The sequence below is a fragment of the Salvelinus alpinus genome, chromosome 19 (genome assembly GCF_045679555.1).
Source record: "Salvelinus alpinus chromosome 19, SLU_Salpinus.1, whole genome shotgun sequence".
Lineage (NCBI taxonomy): Eukaryota > Metazoa > Chordata > Actinopteri > Salmoniformes > Salmonidae > Salvelinus > Salvelinus alpinus.
The window spans coordinates 17,875,589-17,898,221 of record NC_092104.1 but is presented as its reverse complement, the minus strand read 5'-3'; the positions used below and the strand labels follow the sequence as shown (position 1 = coordinate 17,898,221).

At 44.8% G+C, this 22,633-nt stretch overlaps 1 protein-coding gene across 1 annotated transcript in view; it reads right to left on the bottom strand.

Annotated features, from left to right (window-relative positions):
• Nucleotides 1–546: 546 nt before the first annotated feature.
• The window catches only part of LOC139545075 (doublesex- and mab-3-related transcription factor 3-like), a 65,418-nt gene continuing 43,331 nt past the window's right edge, over nucleotides 547–22,633 (bottom strand). The window contains exon 2 of the mRNA XM_071352459.1: nucleotides 547–2,578. Within this exon, the coding sequence (XP_071208560.1) occupies nucleotides 1,485–2,578 (1,094 nt within the window). The 3' untranslated portion in view covers nucleotides 547–1,484. The remainder of the gene's footprint in view (nucleotides 2,579–22,633) is intronic.

The following is a 22,633-nucleotide window of genomic DNA, read 5'->3' as shown; positions in this document are numbered from 1 at the left end:
GACTTGCCAAAACTATAGTTTGTCAACAAGAAATTTGTGGAGTGGATGAAAATCTAGATGTAATGACTTCAACCTAAGTGTATGTAAACTTCTGACTTCAACTACATTTCCATGCAGGGTCGAAGTTCCTTAAAAAAGTGGAATTTTCAATGTTGGAAATAAAAGCCTGTGAAAACGCCAGCAAATCATCTCCAAGTGATTTTAATTTAAGAAATATGTTCCAAAGTTGTGTTCCCACCCATAGTACAGAGACACGTGATTGTATACAAATGTAAGCAAGGTTTGAAATAATTATGTTGTAGTCTAACATATCTGTTTGGGATTCTTGCGGTCAATTTGCAGTCTACAAATGATTTGTAATTATGTTCCAGGGACCCCCGACCCTCCGCTCCAGTAAAAATCGTCCTACAGTTGAATTGAGTTGATGATCCGTGTTCTGGTGGGTTATTCTACATTATAGTATACCATTCATTTAGTATAGCAACTAATTTGCACCAATTGTATTTATAATTTTGTCAATAAAGAGGACACAATGTTTTGCTATTATCACCTATGTTTATTAATAATGTTGACATGCATCAGATCTTAACATCAAGGACATATTATTCACAGAACATTACATGCATACTGTCTGGAAAGAGATGAACGTTCACAAACACGTGATCTATGTGATCTATCCCATTATTTTAAATTCATTATTTTTGGTCATATCCATGTGATAATGTTACAGCCTAACATTCAGCTACATTAGCTGTAGAGAGATAATGTTAGGCCCTAACATTCAGCTACATTAGCTGTAGAGAGATAATGTTACAGCCTAACATTCAGCTACATTACCTGTAGAGAGATAATGTTAGGACCTAACATTCAGCTACATTACCTGTAGAGAGATAATGTTAGGACCTAACATTCAGCTACATTACCTGTAGAGAGATAATGTTAGGACCTAACATTCAGCTACATTACCTGTAGAGAGATAATGTTAGGACCTAACATTCAGCTACATTACTTGTAGAGAGATAATGCTAGACCCTAACATTCAGCTACATTACCTGTAGAGAGATAATGTTATGACCTAACATTCAGCTACATTACCTGTAGAGAGATAATGTTAGGACCTAACATTCAGCTACATTACCTGTAGGGGGCCGATGGCTGCGCAGTTCAAGACAACAACCACTCTTGCATTATTCACATTAAAGATTTGTTCACAATACATTTTTGGTGCTTAAGTAGCCAGTGCGGCATGATTCAGTGTTTCATTGGTTCAGGTATAGAGATATAACCCATAGGTTCATTGTTTCATTGGTTCAGGTATAGAGATATAACCCATAGGTTCATTGTTTCATTGGTTCAGGTATAGAGATATAACCCATAGGTTCATTGTTTCATTGGTTCAGGTATAGAGATATAACCCATAGGTTCATTGTTTCATTGGTTCAGTTATAGAGCTATAACCCATACGTTCGGGTGGTTCAGGAGGTTCAGGTGGAGGAGTTGAGAATTCGTGAGTCGGAGGAGTCGGAGCGGTCCTCATACTCCTCCTCATGGGTGTAGAGGGTCTGTTTGGCCCCGGGGGTGGGGGGGATGGGGGCAGGGTGGCAGCCCTCCTCCAGCTGGGAGAGACGGTGCTCTTCCTGGGGGCGGGAGGAGGAGAGGAGCGGAGAGGAGGAGGAGGAAGAGGAGAGGAGCGGAGAGCGTTGGAAGACGCCAGTGGAGGAGAAAGGAGAGACGTACTGAGCTGACCTGAGTTGGTACTGCTGCTGCAGTGTCATGGTGTTCCACAGCGTCACATCGTTGCAGAAAGGTCCGACCTGGCCGCCGCGTGTCAGAGAGTTCCTCAGCATCAAGGGGTAGCGGGGGGGATGGGGGAAAGACCCGGGGTGTAGGGCCAGGGGGCCGGACGACGAGTCAGACGAGAAGCGCAGGGACTCAGGCACCCTGAAAGCAGAGCCCACAGACCACTTAGCGGCGGAGGCCAGAGGGTGGTAGGACCCCAGGGGGTGATCGAGGAGGTGGCCGTTAGAGGGCAGGACCAGGGTGTCGGGGTGGAGGTCCTGACTGTGGGGGTGACCCCCCCTGGCCTCCTGGGCCTGGCTGGACAGCAGCACCTCCACGGCCCCCACCAGGTTCCCTCCACACCCCTGCAGGATCAGCTCCAGCACCGGGGGCTTGTGGGACGGGAAGATCTTTTTCAGCACCTCCAGGGGTGGCCGGTTGGCTCGCAGATTGAAGGGAAGGGAGACAGACCCAGACAGGCCCTCAATCACCAGGCTGTGGTCCCCTGGTAGCCCCCCTGCCCCAACCCCGGGGTAGCCCTTACTGGGGCTGTCTGCCTTGGGCTCTGGAGAGGTGCTGCAGGTCTTGGGGAAGGCTAGGGGGAGAGGGAGGCTGGGAAGGGGCTGGGGGAAGCTGTAGCGGCACTCCTCGGCCTGGTTTGGGGTGTCCGGGGGCTCGGGGGTGAAGCAAGACGGCTTGGACCCCTCGGGGGAGCTGCCAGGGTCCTGGTCCTTCTCACTGCCGCTACCACCACCGTTCTCCCCACCGGAGTGGTCCCCCGACGTATCCTCACTCAGGTCTACAGAGAACACAGAAACACATCCTCAGTCAGGACTACAGAGACAGAAACACATCCTCAGTCAGGACTACAGAGACAGAAACACATCCTCAGTCAGGACTACAGAGACAGAAACACATCCTCAGTGAAGGACTACAGAGACAGAAACACATCCTCAGTCAGGACTACAGAGACAGAAACACATCCTGTCAGGACTACAGAGACAGAAACACATCCTCAGTCAGGACTACAGAGACAGAAACACATCCTCAGTCAGGACTACAGAGACAGAAACACATCCTCAGTGAAGGACTACAGAGACAGAAACACATCCTCAGTCAGGACTACAGAGACAGAAATACATCCTCAGTCAGGACTACAGAGACAGAAATACATCCTCACTCAGGACTACAGAGACAGAAACACATCCTCAGTCAGGACTACAGAGACAGAAATACATCCTCAGTCAGGACTACAGAGACAGAAACACATCCTCAGTGAAGGACTACAGAGACAGAAACACATCCTCAGTCAGGACTACAGAGACAGAAACACATCCTCAGTGAAGGACTACAGAGACAGAAACACATCCTCAGTGAAGGACTACAGAGACAGAAACACATCCTCAGTCAGGACTACAGAGACAGAAACACATCCTCAGTCAGGACTACAGAGACAGAAACACATCCTCAGTGAAGGACTACAGAGACAGAAACACATCCTCAGTCAGGACTACAGAGACAGAAACACATCCTCAGTGAAGGACTACAGAAACAGAAACACATCCTCAGTGAAGGACTACAGAGACAGAAACACATCCTCAGTCAGGACTACAGAGACAGAAACACATCCTCAGTCAGGACTACAGAGACAGAAACACATCCTCAGTGAAGGACTACAGAGACAGAAACACATCCTCAGTCAGGACTACAGAGACAGAAATACATCCTCAGTCAGGACTACAGAGACAGAAACACATCCTCAGTGAAGGACTACAGAGACAGAAACACATCCTCAGTCAGGACTACAGAGACAGAAACACATCCTCAGTCAGGACTACAGAGACAGAAACACATCCTCAGTGAAGGACTACAGAGACAGAAACACATCCTCACTCAGGACTACAGAGACAGAAACACATCCTCAGTCAGGACTACAGAGACAGAAACACATCCTCAGTCAGGACTACAGAGACAGAAACACATCCTCACTCAGGACTACAGAGACAGAAACACATCCTCAGTCAGGACTACAGAGACAGAAACACATCCTCAGTCAGGACTACAGAGACAGAAACACATCCTCAGTCAGGACTACAGAGACAGAAACACATCCTCACTCAGGACTACAGAGACAGAAACACATCCTCAGTGAAGGACTACAGAGACAGAAACACATCCTCAGTCAGGACTACAGAGACAGAAACACATCCTCAGTGAAGGACTACAGAGACAGAAACACATCCTCAGTGAAGGACTACAGAGACAGAAACACATCCTCAGTGAAGGACTACAGAGACAGAAACACATCCTCAGTGAAGGACTACAGAGACAGAAACACATCCTCAGTGAAGGACTACAGAGACAGAAACACATCCCCAGTGAAGGACTACAGAGTCAGAAACACATCCTCAGTGAAGGACTACAGAGACAGAAACACATCCTCAGTGAAGGACTACAGAAACAGAAACACATCCTCAGTCAGGACTACAGAGAAAGAAACACATCCTCAGTGAAGGACTACAGAGACAGAAACACATCCTCAGTGAAGGACTACAGAGACAGAAACACATCCTCACAGGACTACAGAGACAGAAACACATCCTCAGTCAGGACTACAGAGACAGAAACACATCCTCAGTGAAGGACTACAGAGACAGAAACACATCCTCAGTCAGGACTACAGAGACATAAACACATCCTCAGTGAAGGACTACAGAGACAGAAACACATCCTCAGTGAAGGACTATAGAGACAGAAACACATCCTCAGTGAAGGACTACAGAGACAGAAACACATCCTCAGTCAGGACTACAGAGACAGAAACACATCCTCAGTCAGGACTACAGAGACAGAAACACATCCTCAGTCAGGACTACAGAGACAGAAACACATCCTCAGTGAAGGACTACAGAGACAGAAACACATCCTCAGTGAAGGACTACAGAGACAGAAACACATCCTCAGTGAAGGACTACAGAGACAGAAACACATCCTCAGTGAAGGACTACAGAGACAGAAACACATCCTCACAGGACTACAGAGACAGAAACACATCCTCAGTCAGGACTACAGAGACAGAAACACATCCTCAGTGAAGGACTACAGAGACAGAAACACATCCTCAGTGAAGGACTACAGAGACAGAAACACATCCTCAGTCAGGACTACAGAGACAGAAACACATCCTCAGTCAGGACTACAGAGACAGAAACACATCCTCAGTCAGGACTACAGAGACAGAAACACATCCTCAGTCAGGACTACAGAGACAGAAACACATCCTCAGTGAAGGACTACAGAGACAGAAACACATCCTCAGTGAAGGACTACAGAGACAGAAACACATCCTCAGTGAAGGACTACAGAGACAGAAACACATCCTCAGTCAGGACTACAGAGACAGAAACACATCCTCAGTCAGGACTACAGAGACAGAAACACATCCTCAGTCAGGACTACAGAGACAGAAACACATCCTCAGTCAGGACTACAGAGACAGAAACACATCCTCAGTGAAGGACTACAGAGACAGAAACACATCCTCAGTGAAGGACTACAGAGACAGAAACACATCCTCAGTGAAGGACTACAGAGACAGAAACACATCCTCAGTCAGGACTACAGAGACATAAACACATCCTCAGTGAAGGACTACAGAGACAGAAACACATCCTCAGTGAAGGACTACAGAGACAGAAACACATCCTCAGTGAAGGACTACAGAGACAGAAACACATCCTCAGTGAAGGACTACAGAGACAGAAACACATCCTCAGTGAAGGACTACAGAGACAGAAACACATCCCCAGTGAAGGACTACAGAGTCAGAAACACATCCTCAGTGAAGGACTACAGAGACAGAAACACATCCTCAGTGAAGGACTACAGAAACAGAAACACATCCTCAGTCAGGACTACAGAGAAAGAAACACATCCTCAGTGAAGGACTACAGAGACAGAAACACATCCTCAGTGAAGGACTACAGAGACAGAAACACATCCTCACAGGACTACAGAGACAGAAACACATCCTCAGTCAGGACTACAGAGACAGAAACACATCCTCAGTGAAGGACTACAGAGACAGAAACACATCCTCAGTCAGGACTACAGAGACATAAACACATCCTCAGTGAAGGACTACAGAGACAGAAACACATCCTCAGTGAAGGACTATAGAGACAGAAACACATCCTCAGTGAAGGACTACAGAGACAGAAACACATCCTCAGTCAGGACTACAGAGACAGAAACACATCCTCAGTCAGGACTACAGAGACAGAAACACATCCTCAGTCAGGACTACAGAGACAGAAACACATCCTCAGTGAAGGACTACAGAGACAGAAACACATCCTCAGTGAAGGACTACAGAGACAGAAACACATCCTCAGTGAAGGACTACAGAGACAGAAACACATCCTCAGTGAAGGACTACAGAGACAGAAACACATCCTCACAGGACTACAGAGACAGAAACACATCCTCAGTCAGGACTACAGAGACAGAAACACATCCTCAGTGAAGGACTACAGAGACAGAAACACATCCTCAGTGAAGGACTACAGAGACAGAAACACATCCTCAGTCAGGACTACAGAGACAGAAACACATCCTCAGTCAGGACTACAGAGACAGAAACACATCCTCAGTCAGGACTACAGAGACAGAAACACATCCTCAGTCAGGACTACAGAGACAGAAACACATCCTCAGTGAAGGACTACAGAGACAGAAACACATCCTCAGTGAAGGACTACAGAGACAGAAACACATCCTCAGTGAAGGACTACAGAGACAGAAACACATCCTCAGTCAGGACTACAGAGACAGAAACACATCCTCAGTCAGGACTACAGAGACAGAAACACATCCTCAGTCAGGACTACAGAGACAGAAACACATCCTCAGTCAGGACTACAGAGACAGAAACACATCCTCAGTGAAGGACTACAGAGACAGAAACACATCCTCAGTGAAGGACTACAGAGACAGAAACACATCCTCAGTGAAGGACTACAGAGACAGAAACACATCCTCAGTCAGGACTACAGAGACATAAACACATCCTCAGTGAAGGACTACAGAGACAGAAACACATCCTCAGTGAAGGACTACAGAGACAGAAACACATCCTCAGTGAAGGACTACAGAGACAGAAACACATCCTCAGTCAGGACTACAGAGACAGAAACACATCCTCAGTCAGGACTACAGAGACAGAAACACATCCTCAGTCAGGACTACAGAGACAGAAACACATCCTCAGTGAAGGACTACAGAGACAGAAACACATCCTCAGTGAAGGACTACAGAGACAGAAACACATCCTCAGTGAAGGACTACAGAGACAGAAACACATCCTCAGTGAAGGACTACAGAGACAGAAACACATCCTCACAGGACTACAATGACAGAAACACATCCTCAGTCAGGACTACAGAGACAGAAACACATCCTCAGTGAAGGACTACAGAGACAGAAACACATCCTCAGTGAAGGACTACAGAGACAGAAACACATCCTCAGTCAGGACTACAGAGACAGAAACACATCCTCAGTCAGGACTACAGAGACAGAAACACATCCTCAGTCAGGACTACAGAGACAGAAACACATCCTCAGTGAGGGACTACAGAGACAGAAACACATCCTCAGTCAGGACTACAGAGACAGAAACACATCCTCAGTCAGGACTACAGAGACAGAAACACATCCTCAGTCAGGACTACAGAGACAGAAACACATCCTCAGTGAAGGACTACAGAGACAGAAACACATCCTCAGTGAAGGACTACAGAGACAGAAACACATCCTCAGTGAAGGACTACAGAGACAGAAACACATCCTCAGTCAGGACTACAGAGACAGAAATACATCCTCAGTGAAGGACTACAGAGACAGAAACACATCCTCAGTGAAGGACTACAGAGACAGAAACACATCCTCAGTCAGGACTACAGAGACAGAAACACATCCTCAGTGAAGGACTACAGAGACAGAAACACATCCTCAGTGAAGGACTACAGAGACAGAAACACATCCTCAGTGAAGGACTACAGAGACAGAAACACATCTTCAGTGAAGGACTACAGAGACAGAAACACATCCTCACAGGACTACAGAGACAGAAACACATCCTCAGTCAGGACTACAGAGACAGAAACACATCCTCAGTCAGGACTACAGAGACAGAAACACATCCTCAGTGAAGGACTACAGAGACAGAAACACATCCTCAGTGAAGGACTACAGAGACAGAAACACATCCTCAGTCAGGACTACAGAGACAGAAACACATCCTCAGTCAGGACTACAGAGACAGAAACACATCCTCAGTCAGGACTACAGAGACAGAAACACATCCTCAGTGAAGGACTACAGAGACAGAAACACATCCTCAGTGAAGGACTACAGAGACAGAAACACATCCTCAGTGAAGGACTACAGAGACAGAAACACATCCTCAGTCAGGACTACAGAGACAGAAACACATCCTCAGTCAGGACTACAGAGACAGAAACACATCCTCAGTCAGGACTACAGAGACAGAAACACATCCTCAGTCAGGACTACAGAGACAGAAACACATCCTCAGTGAAGGACTACAGAGACAGAAACACATCCTCAGTGAAGGACTACAGAGACAGAAACACATCCTCAGTGAAGGACTACAGAGACAGAAACACATCCTCAGTCAGGACTACAGAGACAGAAATACATCCTCAGTGAAGGACTACAGAGACAGAAACACATCCTCAGTGAAGGACTACAGAGACAGAAACACATCCTCAGTGAAGGACTACAGAGACAGAAACACATCCTCAGTGAAGGACTACAGAGACAGAAACACATCCTCAGTGAAGGACTACAGAGACAGAAACACATCTTCAGTGAAGGACTACAGAGACAGAAACACATCCTCACAGGACTACAGAGACAGAAACACATCCTCAGTCAGGACTACAGAGACAGAAACACATCCTCAGTCAGGACTACAGAGACAGAAACACATCCTCAGTGAAGGACTACAGAGACAGAAACACATCCTCAGTGAAGGACTACAGAGACAGAAACACATCCTCAGTCAGGACTACAGAGACAGAAACACATCCTCAGTCAGGACTACAGAGACAGAAACACATCCTCAGTCAGGACTACAGAGACAGAAACACATCCTCAGTCAGGACTACAGAGACAGAAACACATCCTCAGTGAAGGACTACAGAGACAGAAACACATCCTCAGTGAAGGACTACAGAGACAGAAACACATCCTCAGTGAAGGACTACAGAGACAGAAACACATCCTCAGTCAGGACTACAGAGACAGAAACACATCCTCAGTCAGGACTACAGAGACAGAAACACATCCTCAGTCAGGACTACAGAGACAGAAACACATCCTCAGTGAAGGACTACAGAGACAGAAACACATCCTCAGTGAAGGACTACAGAGACAGAAACACATCCTCAGTGAAGGACTACAGAGACAGAAACACATCCTCAGTCAGGACTACAGAGACAGAAATACATCCTCAGTGAAGGACTACAGAGACAGAAACACATCCTCAGTGAAGGACTACAGAGACAGAAACACATCCTCAGTGAAGGACTACAGAGACAGAAACACATCCTCAGTGAAGGACTACAGAGACAGAAACACATCTTCAGTGAAGGACTACAGAGACAGAAACACATCCTCACAGGACTACAGAGACAGAAACACATCCTCAGTCAGGACTACAGAGACAGAAACACATCCTCAGTCAGGACTACAGAGACAGAAACACATCCTCAGTGAAGGACTACAGAGACAGAAACACATCCTCAGTGAAGGACTACAGAGACAGAAACACATCCTCAGTCAGGACTACAGAGACAGAAACACATCCTCAGTGAAGGACTACAGAGACAGAAACACATCCTCAGTCAGGACTACAGAGACAGAAACACATCCTCAGTCAGGACTACAGAGACAGAAACACATCCTCAGTCAGGACTACAGAGACAGAAACACATCCTCAGTCAGGACTACAGAGACAGAAACACATCCTCAGTGAAGGACTACAGAGACAGAAATACATCCTCAGTGAAGGACTACAGAGACAGAAACACATCCTCAGTGAAGGACTACAGAGACAGAAACACATCCTCAGTGAAGGACTACAGAGACAGAAACACATCCTCAGTGAAGGACTACAGAGACAGAAACACATCCTCAGTCAGGACTACAGAGACAGAAACACATCCTCAGTGAAGGACTACAGAGACAGAAACACATCCTCAGTCAGGACTACAGAGACAGAAACACATCCTCAGTGAAGGACTACAGAGACAGAAACACATCCTCAGTGAAGGACTACAGAGACAGAAACACATCCTCAGTCAGGACTACAGAGACAGAAATACATCCTCAGTGAAGGACTACAGAGACAGAAACACATCCTCAGTGAAGGACTACAGAGACAGAAACACATCCTCAGTGAAGGACTACAGAGACAGAAACACATCCTCAGTGAAGGACTACAGAGACAGAAACACATCTTCAGTGAAGGACTACAGAGACAGAAACACATCCTCACAGGACTACAGAGACAGAAACACATCCTCAGTCAGGACTACAGAGACAGAAACACATCCTCAGTCAGGACTACAGAGACAGAAACACATCCTCAGTGAAGGACTACAGAGACAGAAACACATCCTCAGTGAAGGACTACAGAGACAGAAACACATCCTCAGTCAGGACTACAGAGACAGAAACACATCCTCAGTGAAGGACTACAGAGACAGAAACACATCCTCAGTCAGGACTACAGAGACAGAAACACATCCTCAGTCAGGACTACAGAGACAGAAACACATCCTCAGTCAGGACTACAGAGACAGAAACACATCCTCAGTCAGGACTACAGAGACAGAAACACATCCTCAGTGAAGGACTACAGAGACAGAAATACATCCTCAGTGAAGGACTACAGAGACAGAAACACATCCTCAGTGAAGGACTACAGAGACAGAAACACATCCTCAGTGAAGGACTACAGAGACAGAAACACATCCTCAGTGAAGGACTACAGAGACAGAAACACATCCTCAGTCAAGGACTACAGAGACAGAAACACATCCTCAGTGAAGGACTACAGAGACAGAAACACATCCTCAGTCAGGACTACAGAGACAGAAACACATCCTCAGTGAAGGACTACAGAGACAGAAATACATCCTCAGTGAAGGACTACAGAGACAGAAACACATCCTCAGTGAAGGACTACAGAGACAGAAACACATCCTCAGTGAAGGACTACAGAGACAGAAACACATCCTCAGTGAAGGACTACAGAGACAGAAACACATCTTCAGTGAAGGACTACAGAGACAGAAACACATCCTCACAGGACTACAGAGACAGAAACACATCCTCAGTCAGGACTACAGAGACAGAAACACATCCTCAGTCAGGACTACAGAGACAGAAACACATCCTCAGTGAAGGACTACAGAGACAGAAACACATCCTCAGTGAAGGACTACAGAGACAGAAACACATCCTCAGTCAGGACTACAGAGACAGAAACACATCCTCAGTGAAGGACTACAGAGACAGAAACACATCCTCAGTCAGGACTACAGAGACAGAAACACATCCTCAGTCAGGACTACAGAGACAGAAACACATCCTCAGTCAGGACTACAGAGACAGAAACACATCCTCAGTCAGGACTACAGAGACAGAAACACATCCTCAGTGAAGGACTACAGAGACAGAAATACATCCTCAGTGAAGGACTACAGAGACAGAAACACATCCTCAGTGAAGGACTACAGAGACAGAAACACATCCTCAGTGAAGGACTACAGAGACAGAAACACATCCTCAGTGAAGGACTACAGAGACAGAAACACATCCTCAGTCAGGACTACAGAGACAGAAACACATCCTCAGTGAAGGACTACAGAGACAGAAACACATCCTCAGTCAGGACTACAGAGACAGAAACACATCCTCAGTGAAGGACTACAGAGACAGAAACACATCCTCAGTGAAGGACTACAGAGACAGAAACACATCCTCAGTCAGACAGCTACAAAGACAGCTCAGAAATATCTAAATAATTGTTTTAAAACAGAGTCATAATGTTAACTTTGGATCAGTGACATGTCTCTGGAAGATGGAGATGAAGTCAATGAGCTCACATGAATCTCCATTTGCCAGGGCCTCCATCTCCAGCTGACTGCATGCGGAGGGCCCAAGACCTAGTCCCTCTAGGAGGACGAATGCAACATGGAGGTCTAGAACAGGCTAAAGAGATTATCAACTTGTCTACCACTCCACAATTTATGACCGTTTACTTTTTTTTCTCCTCGAAAAGCTGTTAGCAGGAAGTGCTGAGTGTGTCACTGTGTGTCAGTGAGGAATCTCCCATCAATGGTCTTTGACCACATGTTGTAAACAGATTGGCTGTTGCTTGGTAACATTTCACATAGAGTTTACTTCGTGGAGAAATGATGGTGATTACATTCGATTAGAACCTGTCCAGTCTGGAGTACTGGACTCTTTCTAACTATATCCCTTCATCCCTCACACTGAAATGGGCCTGATGTGAAGTCGATACCAATTTCACCTTCATGCCCTGCGTTCTATCCTTCACTCTTAGAAAAAAAGGTTCTGGATAGAACCAATAAGGATTCTATTGCCTGCTACAAATATGGCATCCCTAAAGCTTCAATATAGAAGTCTTTTGTATGGTTCTTTAATCAGAACCACAGGGGTTCTTCTTCAATGAACCAAAGTTGGTTCGATATAGCACCCTTGGGGTTCATAGTGTTCCATCCCTGTGTTCTATCCCTGTGTTCTATCACTGTGTTATATCTCTGTGTTTTATCTCTGTGCTCTATCTCTGTGTTCTATCCCTGTATTCTATCTCTGTGCTCTATCCCTGTGTTCTATCTCTGGGTTCTATCCCTGTGTTCTATCACTGTGTTCTATCCCCGTGTTCTATCTCTGTACTCTATCACTGTGCTCTATCCCTGTGTTCTATCTCCGTGTTCTATCTCTTTGCTCTCACTGTGTTCCATCCCTGTGTTCTATCTCCGTGCTCTATCACTTTGTTCTATCCATGTGCTCTATCCCTGTGTTCTATCTCCGTGTTCTATCTCTTTGCTCTCACTGTGTTCCATCCCTGTGTTCCATAGCTGTGCTCTATCATTGTGTTCTATCCCTGTGCTCTATCCCTGTGCTCTATCCCTGTGCTCTATCACTGTGTGCTATCCCTGTGTTCTATCCCTGTGTTCTATCACTGTGTTCTATCTCTGTGTTCTATCCCTGTGTTCTATCCCTGTGTTCTATCCCTGTGTTATATCTCTGTGTTCTATCCCTGTGTTCTATCCCTGTGTTCTGTCCCTGTGTTCTATCCCTGTGTTCCATCCCTGTGTTCCATCCCTGTGTTCTATCCCTGTGTTATATCCCTGTGTTCTATCACTGTGTTATATCTCTGTGTTCTATCCCTGTGTTCTATCACTGTGTTCTATCGCTGTGTTCTATCGCTGTGTTAAATCCCTGTGTTTTATCTCTGTGTTCTATCTCTTTGCTCTATCACTGTGTTCTATCCCTGTGTTCTATCTCTGTGCTCTATCCCTGTGTTCTATATCTGGGTTCTATCCCTGTGTTCTATCACTGTGTTCTATCCCCGTGTTCTATCTCTGTACTCTATCACTGTGCTCTATCCCTGTGTTCTATCTCCGTGTTCTATCTCTTTGCTCTCACTGTGTTCCATCCCTGTGTTCTATCTCTGTGCTCTATCACTGTGTTCTATCCCTGTGCTCTATCCCTGTGCTCTATCTCTTTGCTCTATCAATGTGTTCCATCCCTGTGTTCTATCCCTGTGCTCTATCACTGTGTTCTATCCCTGTGTTCTATCCCTGTGTTCTATCCCTGTGTTCTATCCCTGTGTTCTATCCCTGTGTTCTATCACTGTGTTCTATCCATGTGTTCTATCTCTGTGTTCTATCCCTGTGTTCTATCTCTGTGTTCTATCTCTGTGTTCTATCACTGTGTTCTATCCCTGTGTTCTATCCCTGTGTTCTATCCTTGTGTTCTATCCCTGTGTTCTATCCCTGTGTTCTATCCCTGTGTTCTGTCCCTGTGTTCTATCCCTGTGTTCCATCCCTGTGTTCCATCCCTGTGTTCCATCCCTGTGTTCTATCCCTGTGATCTATCACCGTGTTCTATCCCTGTGTTCTATCACTGTGTTATATCTCTGTGTTCTATTCTTGTGTTCCATTCTTGTGTTCCATCCCTGTGTTCCATCTCTGTGTTCTATCCCTGTGTTCTATCACCGTGTTCCATCAATGTGTTCCATCCATGTGTTCTATCCCTGTGTTTCATCCCTGTGTTCTATCACTGTGTTCCATCCCTGTGTTCCATCTCTGTGTTCTGTCCCTGTGTTATATCTCTGTGTTCCATCCCTGTGTTCCATCTCTGTGTTATATCCCTGTGTTCTATATTTGTGTTCTATCTCTGTGTTCTATCCCTATGTTCTATCCCTGTGTTCTATCTCTGTGTTCTATCTCTGTGTTCTATCCATGTGTTCCATCCATCCCTGTGTTCTATCACTGTGTTCTATCACTGTGTTCCATCCATGTGTTCCATCCCTGTGTTCAATCTCTTTGTTCTATCCCTCTGTTCCATCCCTGTGTTATATCCCTGTGTTCCATCCCTGTGTTCCATCCCTGTGCTCTATCCCTGTGCTCTATCACTGTGTTCTATCTCTTTGCTCTATCAATGTGTTCCATCCCTGTGTTCTATCCCTGTGCTCTATCACTGTGTTCTATCCCTGTGTTCTATCCCTGTGTTCTATCCCTGTGTTCTATCACTGTGTTCTATCCATGTGTTCTATCTCTGTGTTCTATCCCTGTGTTCTATCTCTGTGTTCTATCTCTGTGTTCTATCACTGTGTTCTATCCCTGTGTTCTATCCCTGTGTTCTATCCTTGTGTTCTATCCCTGTGTTCTATCCCTGTGTTATATCCCTGTGTTCTGTCCCTGTGTTCTATCCCTGTGTTCCATCCCTTTGTTCCATCGCTGTGTTCCATCCCTGTGTTCTATCCCTGTGTTCTATCCCTGTGTTCTATCACCGTGTTCTATCCCTGTGTTCTATCCCTGTGTTATATCTCTGTGTTCTCCTCTTGTGTTCCATCCCTGTGTTCCATCTCTGTGTTCTATCCCTGTGATCTATCACCGTGTTCCATCCCTGTGTTCCATCTCGGTGTTCTATCCCTGTGTTCTATCCCTGTGTTCTATCACCGTGTTCCATCAATGTGTTCCATCCATGTGTTCTATCCCTGTGTTTCATCCCTGTGTTCTATCACTGTGTTCCATCCCTGTGTTCCATCTCTGTGTTCTGTTCCTGTGTTATATCTCTGTGTTCCATCCCTGTGTTCCATCTCTGTGTTCTATCCCTGTGTTCTATATTTGTGTTCTATCTCTGTGTTCTATCCCTATGTTCTATCCCTGTGTTCTATCTCTGTGTTCTATCTCTGTGTTCTATCCATGTGTTCCATCCATCCCTGTGTTCTATCACTGTGTTCTATCACTGTGTTCCATCCACGTGTTCCATCCCTGTGTTCAATCTCTGTGTTCTATCCCTCTGTTCCATCCCTGTGTTATATCCCTGTGTTCCATCCCTGTGTTCCATCCCTGTTATCTATCTCTGTGTTCTATCCCCCTGTTCCATCCCTGTGTTCTATCCCTGTGTTCCATCCCTGTGTTCCATCACTGTGTTCTATCACTGTGTTCCATCCCTGTGTTCCATCCCTGTGTTCCATCCCTGTGTTCCATCCCTGTGTTCTATCACTGTGTTCTAGCCCTGTGTTCTAGCCCTGTGTTCTATCACTGTGTTCTATCCCCGTGGTTTATCCCTGTGTTCCATCCATGTGTTCTATCCCTGTGTTCTATCTCTGTGTTCTATCCCTGTGTTCTGTTTATGTGTTCTATCCCTGTGTGCTAGCCTTGTGTTCTATCCCTGTGTTCTATCCTTGTGTCCTAGCCTTGTGTTCTATCCCTGTGTTCTATCCCTGTGTTCTATCCTTGTGTCCTAGCCTTGCGTTCTATCCCTGTGTTCTATCCTTGTGTCCTAGCCTTGCGTTCTATCCCTGTGTTCTATCCTTGTGTCCTAGCCTTGTGTTCTAGCCCTGTGTTCTATCTCTGTGTTCTATCCTTGTGTCCTAGCCTTGTGTTCTATCCCTGTGTTCTATCCCTGTGTTCTATCCCTGTGTTCTATCCTTGTGTCCTAGCCTTGTGTTCTATCCCTGTGTTCTATTCTTGTGTCCTAGCCTTGTGTTCTGTCTCATTGTTCTATTTATGTGTCATAGCCTTGTGTTCTATCACTGTGTTCTATCCTTGTGTCCTAGCCTTGTGTTCTATCCCTGTGTTCTATCCTTGTGTCCTAGCCTTGTGTTCTATCCCTGTGTTCTATCCCTGTGTTCTATCCTTGTGTTCTATCCCTGTGTCCTAGCCTTGTGTTCTATCCTTGTGTTCTATCCCTGTGTTCTATCCTTGTGTCCTAACCTTGTGTTCTATCCCTGTGTTCTATCCCTGTGTTATGTCCCTGTGTTCTATCCCTGTGTTCTATCCCTGTGTTCTATCCTTGTGTTCTATCCCTGTGTTCTATCCTTGTGTTCTATCCTTGTGTTATGTCCCTGTGTTATGTCCCTGTGTTCTATTCTTGTGTCATAGCCTTGTGTTATGTCCCTGTGTTCTATTCTTGTGTCCTATCCCTGTGTTCTATCCTTGTGTTCTATCCTTGTGTTATGTCCCTGTGTTCTATTCTTGTGTCCTAGCCTTGTGTTCTATCCATGTGTTCTATCCCTGTGTTCTATCCTTGTGTTCTATCCTTGTGTTCTATCCTTGTGTTATGTCCCTGTGTTCTATTCTTGTGTCCTAGCCTTGTGTTATGTCCCTGTGTTCTATTCTTGTGTCCTAGCCTTGTGTTATGTCCCTGTGTTCTATTATTGTGTCCTATCCCTGTGTTCTATCCCTGTGTTCTATCCCTGTGTTCTATCCTTGTGTTCAATCCTTGTGTTCTATCCCTGTGTTCTATTCTTGTGTCCTAGCCTTGTGTTATGTCCCTGTGTTCTATTCTTGTGTCCTAGCCTTGTGTTATGTCCCTGTGTTCTATCCTTGTGTTCAATCCTTGTGTTCTATCCCTGTGTTCGATTCGTGTGTCCTAGCCTTGTGTTATGTCCCTGTGTTCTATTCTTGTGTCCTAGCCTTGTGTTCTATCCCTGTGTTCTATTCTTGTGTCCTATCCCTGTGTTATATCCCTGTGTTCTATCCTTGTGTCCTAGCCTTGTGTTCTATCCCTGTGTTCTATTCTTGTGTCCTAGCCTTGTGTTCTATCCCTGTGTTCTATTCTTGTGTCCTATCCCTGTGTTCTATCCCTGTGTTCTATCCCTGTGTTCTATCCTTGTGTTGTATCCCTGTGTTCTATCCTTGTGTCCTAGCCTTGTGTTCTATCCCTGTGTTCTATCCCTGTGTTCTATCCTTGTGTCCTAGCCTTGTGTTCTATCCCTGTGTTCTATCCCTGTGTTCTATCCTTGTGTCCTAGCCTTGTGTTCTATCCCTGTGTTCTATTCTTGTGTCCTAGCCTTGTGTTCTGTCTCATTGTTCTATTTATGTATCATAGCCTTGTGTTCTATCACTGTGTTCTATCCTTGTGTCCTAGCCTTGTGTTCTATCCCTGTGTTCTATCCTTGTGTCCTAGCCTTGTGTTCTATCCCTGTGTTCTATCCCTGTGTTCTATCCTTGTGTTCTATCCCTGTGTTCTATTCTTGTGTCATAGCCTTGTGTTCTATCCTTGTGTTCTATCCCTGTGTTCTATCCTTGTGTCCTAGCCTTGTGTTCTATCCCTGTGTTCTATCCCTGTGTTATGTCCCTGTGTTCTATCCCTGTGTTCTATCCCTGTGTTCTATCCTTGTGTTCTATCCCTGTGTTCTATCCTTGTGTTCTATCCTTGTGTTATGTCCCTGTGTTCTATTCTTGTGTCATAGCCTTGTGTTATGTCCCTGTGTTCTATTCTTGTGTCCTATCCCTGTGTTCTATCCTTGTGTTCTATCCTTGTGTTATGTCCCTGTGTTCTATTCTTGTGTCCTAGCCTTGTGTTCTATCCCTGTGTTCTATCCCTGTGTTCTATCCTTGTGTTCTATCCTTGTGTTCTATCCTTGTGTTATGTCCCTGTGTTCTATTCTTGTGTCCTAGCCTTGTGTTATGTCCCTGTGTTCTATTGTTGTGTCCTAGCCTTGTGTTATGTCCCTGTGTTCTATTCTTGTGTCCTATCCCTGTGTTCTATCCCTGTGTTCTATCCCTGTGTTCTATCCTTGTGTTCAATCCTTGTGTTCTATCCCTGTGTTCTATTCTTGTGTCCTAGCCTTGTGTTATGTCCCTGTGTTCTATTCTTGTGTCCTAGCCTTGTGTTCTATCCCTGTGTTCTATTCTTGTGTCCTATCCCTGTGTTCTATCCTTGTGTCCTAGCCTTGTGTTCTATCCCTGTGTTCTATTCTTGTGTCCTAGCCTTGTGTTCTATCCCTGTGTTTTATTCTTGTGTTCTATTCTTGTGTCCTAGCCTTGTGTTCTATCCCTGTGTTCTATTCTTGTGTCCTATCCCTGTGTTCTATCCCTGTGTTCTATCCCTGTGTTCTATCCTTGTGTCCTAGCCTTGTGTTCTATCCCTGTGTTCTATTCTTGTGTCCTAGCCTTGTGTTCTATCCCTGTGTTCTATTCTTGTGTCCTATCCCTGTGTTCTATCCCTGTGTTCTATCCTTGTGTTCTATCCCTGTGTTCTATCCTTGTGTCCTAGCCTTGTGTTCTATCCCTGTGTTCTATCCCTGTGTTCTATCCTTGTGTCCTAGCCTTGTGTTCTATCCCTGTGTTCTATCCCTGTGTTCTATCCTTGTGTCCTAGCCTTGTGTTCTATCCCTGTGTTCTATTCTTGTGTCCTAGCCTTGTGTTCTGTCTCATTGTTCTATTTATGTATCATAGCCTTGTGTTCTATCACTGTGTTCTATCCTTGTGTCCTAGCCTTGTGTTCTATCCCTGTGTTCTATCCTTGTGTCCTAGCCTTGTGTTCTATCCCTGTGTTCTATCCCTGTGTTCTATCCTTGTGTTCTATCCCTGTGTTCTATTCTTGTGTTCTATCCTTGTGTTCTATCCCTGTGTTCTATCCCTGTGTTCTATCCCTGTGTTCTATCCTTGTGTCCTAGCCTTGTGTTCTATCCCTGTGTTCTATCCCTGTGTTATGTCCCTGTGTTCTATCCCTGTGTTCTATCCCTGTGTTCTATCCTTGTGTTCTATCCCTGTGTTATGTCCCTGTGTTCTATTATTGTGTCATAGCCTTGTGTTATGTCCCTGTGTTCTATTCTTGTGTCCTATCCCTGTGTTCTATCCTTGTGTTCTATCCTTGTGTTATGTCCCTGTGTTCTATTCTTGTGTCCTAGCCTTGTGTTCTATCCCTGTGTTCTATCCCTGTGTTCTATCCTTGTGTTCTATCCTTGTGTTCTATCCTTGTGTTATGTCCCTGTGTTCTATTCTTGTGTCCTAGCCTTGTGTTATGTCCCTGTGTTCTATTCTTGTGTCCTAGCCTTGTGTTATGTCCCTGTGTTCTATCCTTGTGTCCTATCCCTGTGTTCTATCCCTGTGTTCTATCCCTGTGTTCTATCCTTGTGTTCAATCCTTGTGTTCTATCCCTGTGTTCTATTCTTGTGTCCTAGCCTTGTGTTATGTCCCTGTGTTCTATTCTTGTGTCCTAGCCTTGTGTTCTATCCCTGTGTTCTATTCTTGTGTCCTATCCCTGTGTTCTATCCTTGTGTCCTAGCCTTGTGTTCTATCCCTGTGTTCTATTCTTGTGTCCTAGCCTTGTGTTCTATCCCTGTGTTCTATTCTTGTGTTCTATTCTTGTGTCCTAGCCTTGTGTTATGTCCCTGTGTTCTATTCTTGTGTCCTAGCCTTGTGTTCTATCCCTTTGTTCTATTCTTGTGTCATAGCCTTGTGTTCTATCACTGTAATCTATCCCTGTGTTCTATCCCTGTGTTCTATCCCTGTGTTCTATCCCTGTGTTCTATCCTTGTGTCCTAGCCTTGTGTTCTATCCCTGTGTTCTATTCTTGTGTCCTAGCCTTGTGTTATGTCCCTGTGTTCTATTCTTGTGTCCTAGCCTTGTGTTCTATCCCTGTGTTCTATTCTTGTGTCATAGCCTTGTGTTCTATCACTGTGTTCTATCCCTGTGTTCTATCCTTGTGTCCTAGCCTTGTGTTCTATCCCTGTGTTCTATCCTTGTGTCCTAGCCTTGTGTTCTATCCCTGTGTTCTATCCTTGTGTCCTAGCCTTGTGTTCTATCCCTTTGTTCTGTCTCTGTGTTCTATCCTTGTGTCCTAGCCTTGTGTTCTATCCCTGTGTTTTATTCTTGTGTCCTAGCCTTGTGTTCTATCCCTGTGTTCTATTCTTTTGTCCTAGCCTTGTGTTCTATCCCTGTGTTCTATTCTTTTGTCCTAGCCTTGTGTTCTATCCCTGTGTTTTATTCTTGTATCCTAGCCTTGTGTTCTATCCCTGTGTTCTATTCTTGTGTCCTAGCCTTGTGTTCTATCCCTGTGTTCTATTCTTTTGTCCTAGCCTTGCGTTCTGTCTCTGTGTTCTATCCTTGTGTCCTAGCCTTGTGTTCTATCCCTGTGTTCTATTCTTGTGTCCTAGCCTTGTGTTCTATCCCTGTGTTCTATTCTTGTGTCCTAGCCTTGTGTTCTATCCCTGTGTTCTATTCTTGTGTCCTAGCCTTGTGTTCTATCCCTGTGTTCTATTCTTGTGTCCTAGCCTTGTGTTCTATCCCTGTGTTCTATTCTTGTGTCATAGCCTTGTGTTCTATCACTGTGTTCTATCCCTGTGTTCTATCCCTTTGTTCTGTCTCTGTGTTCTATCCTTGTGTCCTAGCCTTGTGTTCTATCCCTGTGTTTTATTCTTGTGTCCTAGCCTTGTGTTCTATCCCTGTGTTCTATTCTTTTGTCCTAGCCTTGTGTTCTATCCCTGTGTTCTATTCTTTTGTCCTAGCCTTGTGTTCTATCCCTGTGTTTTATTCTTGTGTCCTAGCCTTGTGTTCTATCCCTGTGTTCTATTCTTGTGTCCTAGCCTTGTGTTCTATCCCTGTGTTCTATTCTTTTGTCCTAGCCTTGCGTTCTGTCTCTGTGTTCTATCCTTGTGTCCTAGCCTTGTGTTCTATCCCTGTGTTCTATTCTTGTGTCCTAGCCTTGTGTTCTATCCCTGTGTTCTATTCTTGTGTCCTAGCCTTGTGTTCTATCCCTGTGTTCTATTCTTGTGTCCTAGCCTTGTGTTCTATCCCTGTGTTCTATTCTTGTGTCCTAGCCTTGTGTTCTATCCCTGTGTTCTATTCTTGTGTCATAGCCTTGTGTTCTATCACTGTGTTCTATCCCTGTGTTCTATCCCTTTGTTCTGTCTCTGTGTTCTATCCTTGTGTCCTAGCCTTGTGTTCTATCCCTGTGTTTTATTCTTGTGTCCTAGCCTTGTGTTCTATCCCCGTGTTCTATTCTTTTGTCCTAGCCTTGTGTTCTATCCCTGTGTTCTATTCTTTTGTCCTAGCCTTGTGTTCTATCCCTGTGTTTTATTCTTGTGTCCTAGCCTTGTGTTCTATCCCTGTGTTCTATTCTTGTGTCCTAGCCTTGTGTTCTATCCCTGTGTTCTATTCTTTTGTCCTAGCCTTGCGTTCTGTCTCTGTGTTCTATCCTTGTGTCCTAGCCTTGTGTTCTATCCCTGTGTTCTATTCTTGTGTCCTAGCCTTGTGTTCTATCCCTGTGTTCTATTCTTGTGTCCTAGCCTTGTGTTCTATCCCTGTGTTCTATTCTTGTGTCCTAGCCTTGCGTTCTGTCTCTGTGTCCTATCACTGTGTCTATCCTTTCTCTGGACAAAACTGCTCTCAAACAATGCTGAACGCAATCAGGGCCTCTATTCCCAGAACCTTAGTATTCTTGAGTCGTTAGATGCTTTTTTGCCCTTCTGCGTCACTTTAGTCACAAAAGATCTCCATTAAACATAGAATCAAGATAGTTAGGCTACGTGTCTGACTGTGACTGTAGATAGCTTCATAAAGAAGTTGACTTAAAATACAAAGTTACCTAAAAGAAAATAAATAGTTACACAAGGAATACATCCACAGTGAATAACGATTAACAATAACGAGGAAAAATAACATGGCTATATACAGGGAGTACCAGTACTGAGTCGTGTGAGGTTTAACAGTGATGTTAAACAGACATTAACATATTGACAATTATCTATTCATTTTTTTACAGTGTGATGTTAAACAGTGATGTTAAATGTACATTAACATTTTGATAATTGTCTATTCGTTTGATAAATATAAAAGACAAGGCAAGTGCATACATGATCTGTTCCTGGTAGATTAATAGAGCTTGATCTAATACTGGGTGGACTAATGCAGTTTGGTCTATTCCTGGGTGGATTAATGCAGTTTGGTCTAATACTGGGTGGATTAATGCAGTTTGATCTAATACTGGGTGGATTAATGCAGTTTGGTCTAATACTGGATGGACTAATGCAGTTTGGTCTATTCCTGGGTGGATTAATACAGTTTGGTCTAATACTGGGTGGATTAATGCAGTTTGATCTAATACTGGGTGGACTAATGCAGTTTGGTCTATTACTGGGTGGACAAATGCAGTTTGGTCTAATACTGGGTGGATTAATGCAGTTTGGTCTATTACTGGATGGATTAATGCAGTTTGGTCTAATACTGGGTGGATTAATGCAGTTTGGTCTAATACTGGGTGGACTAAT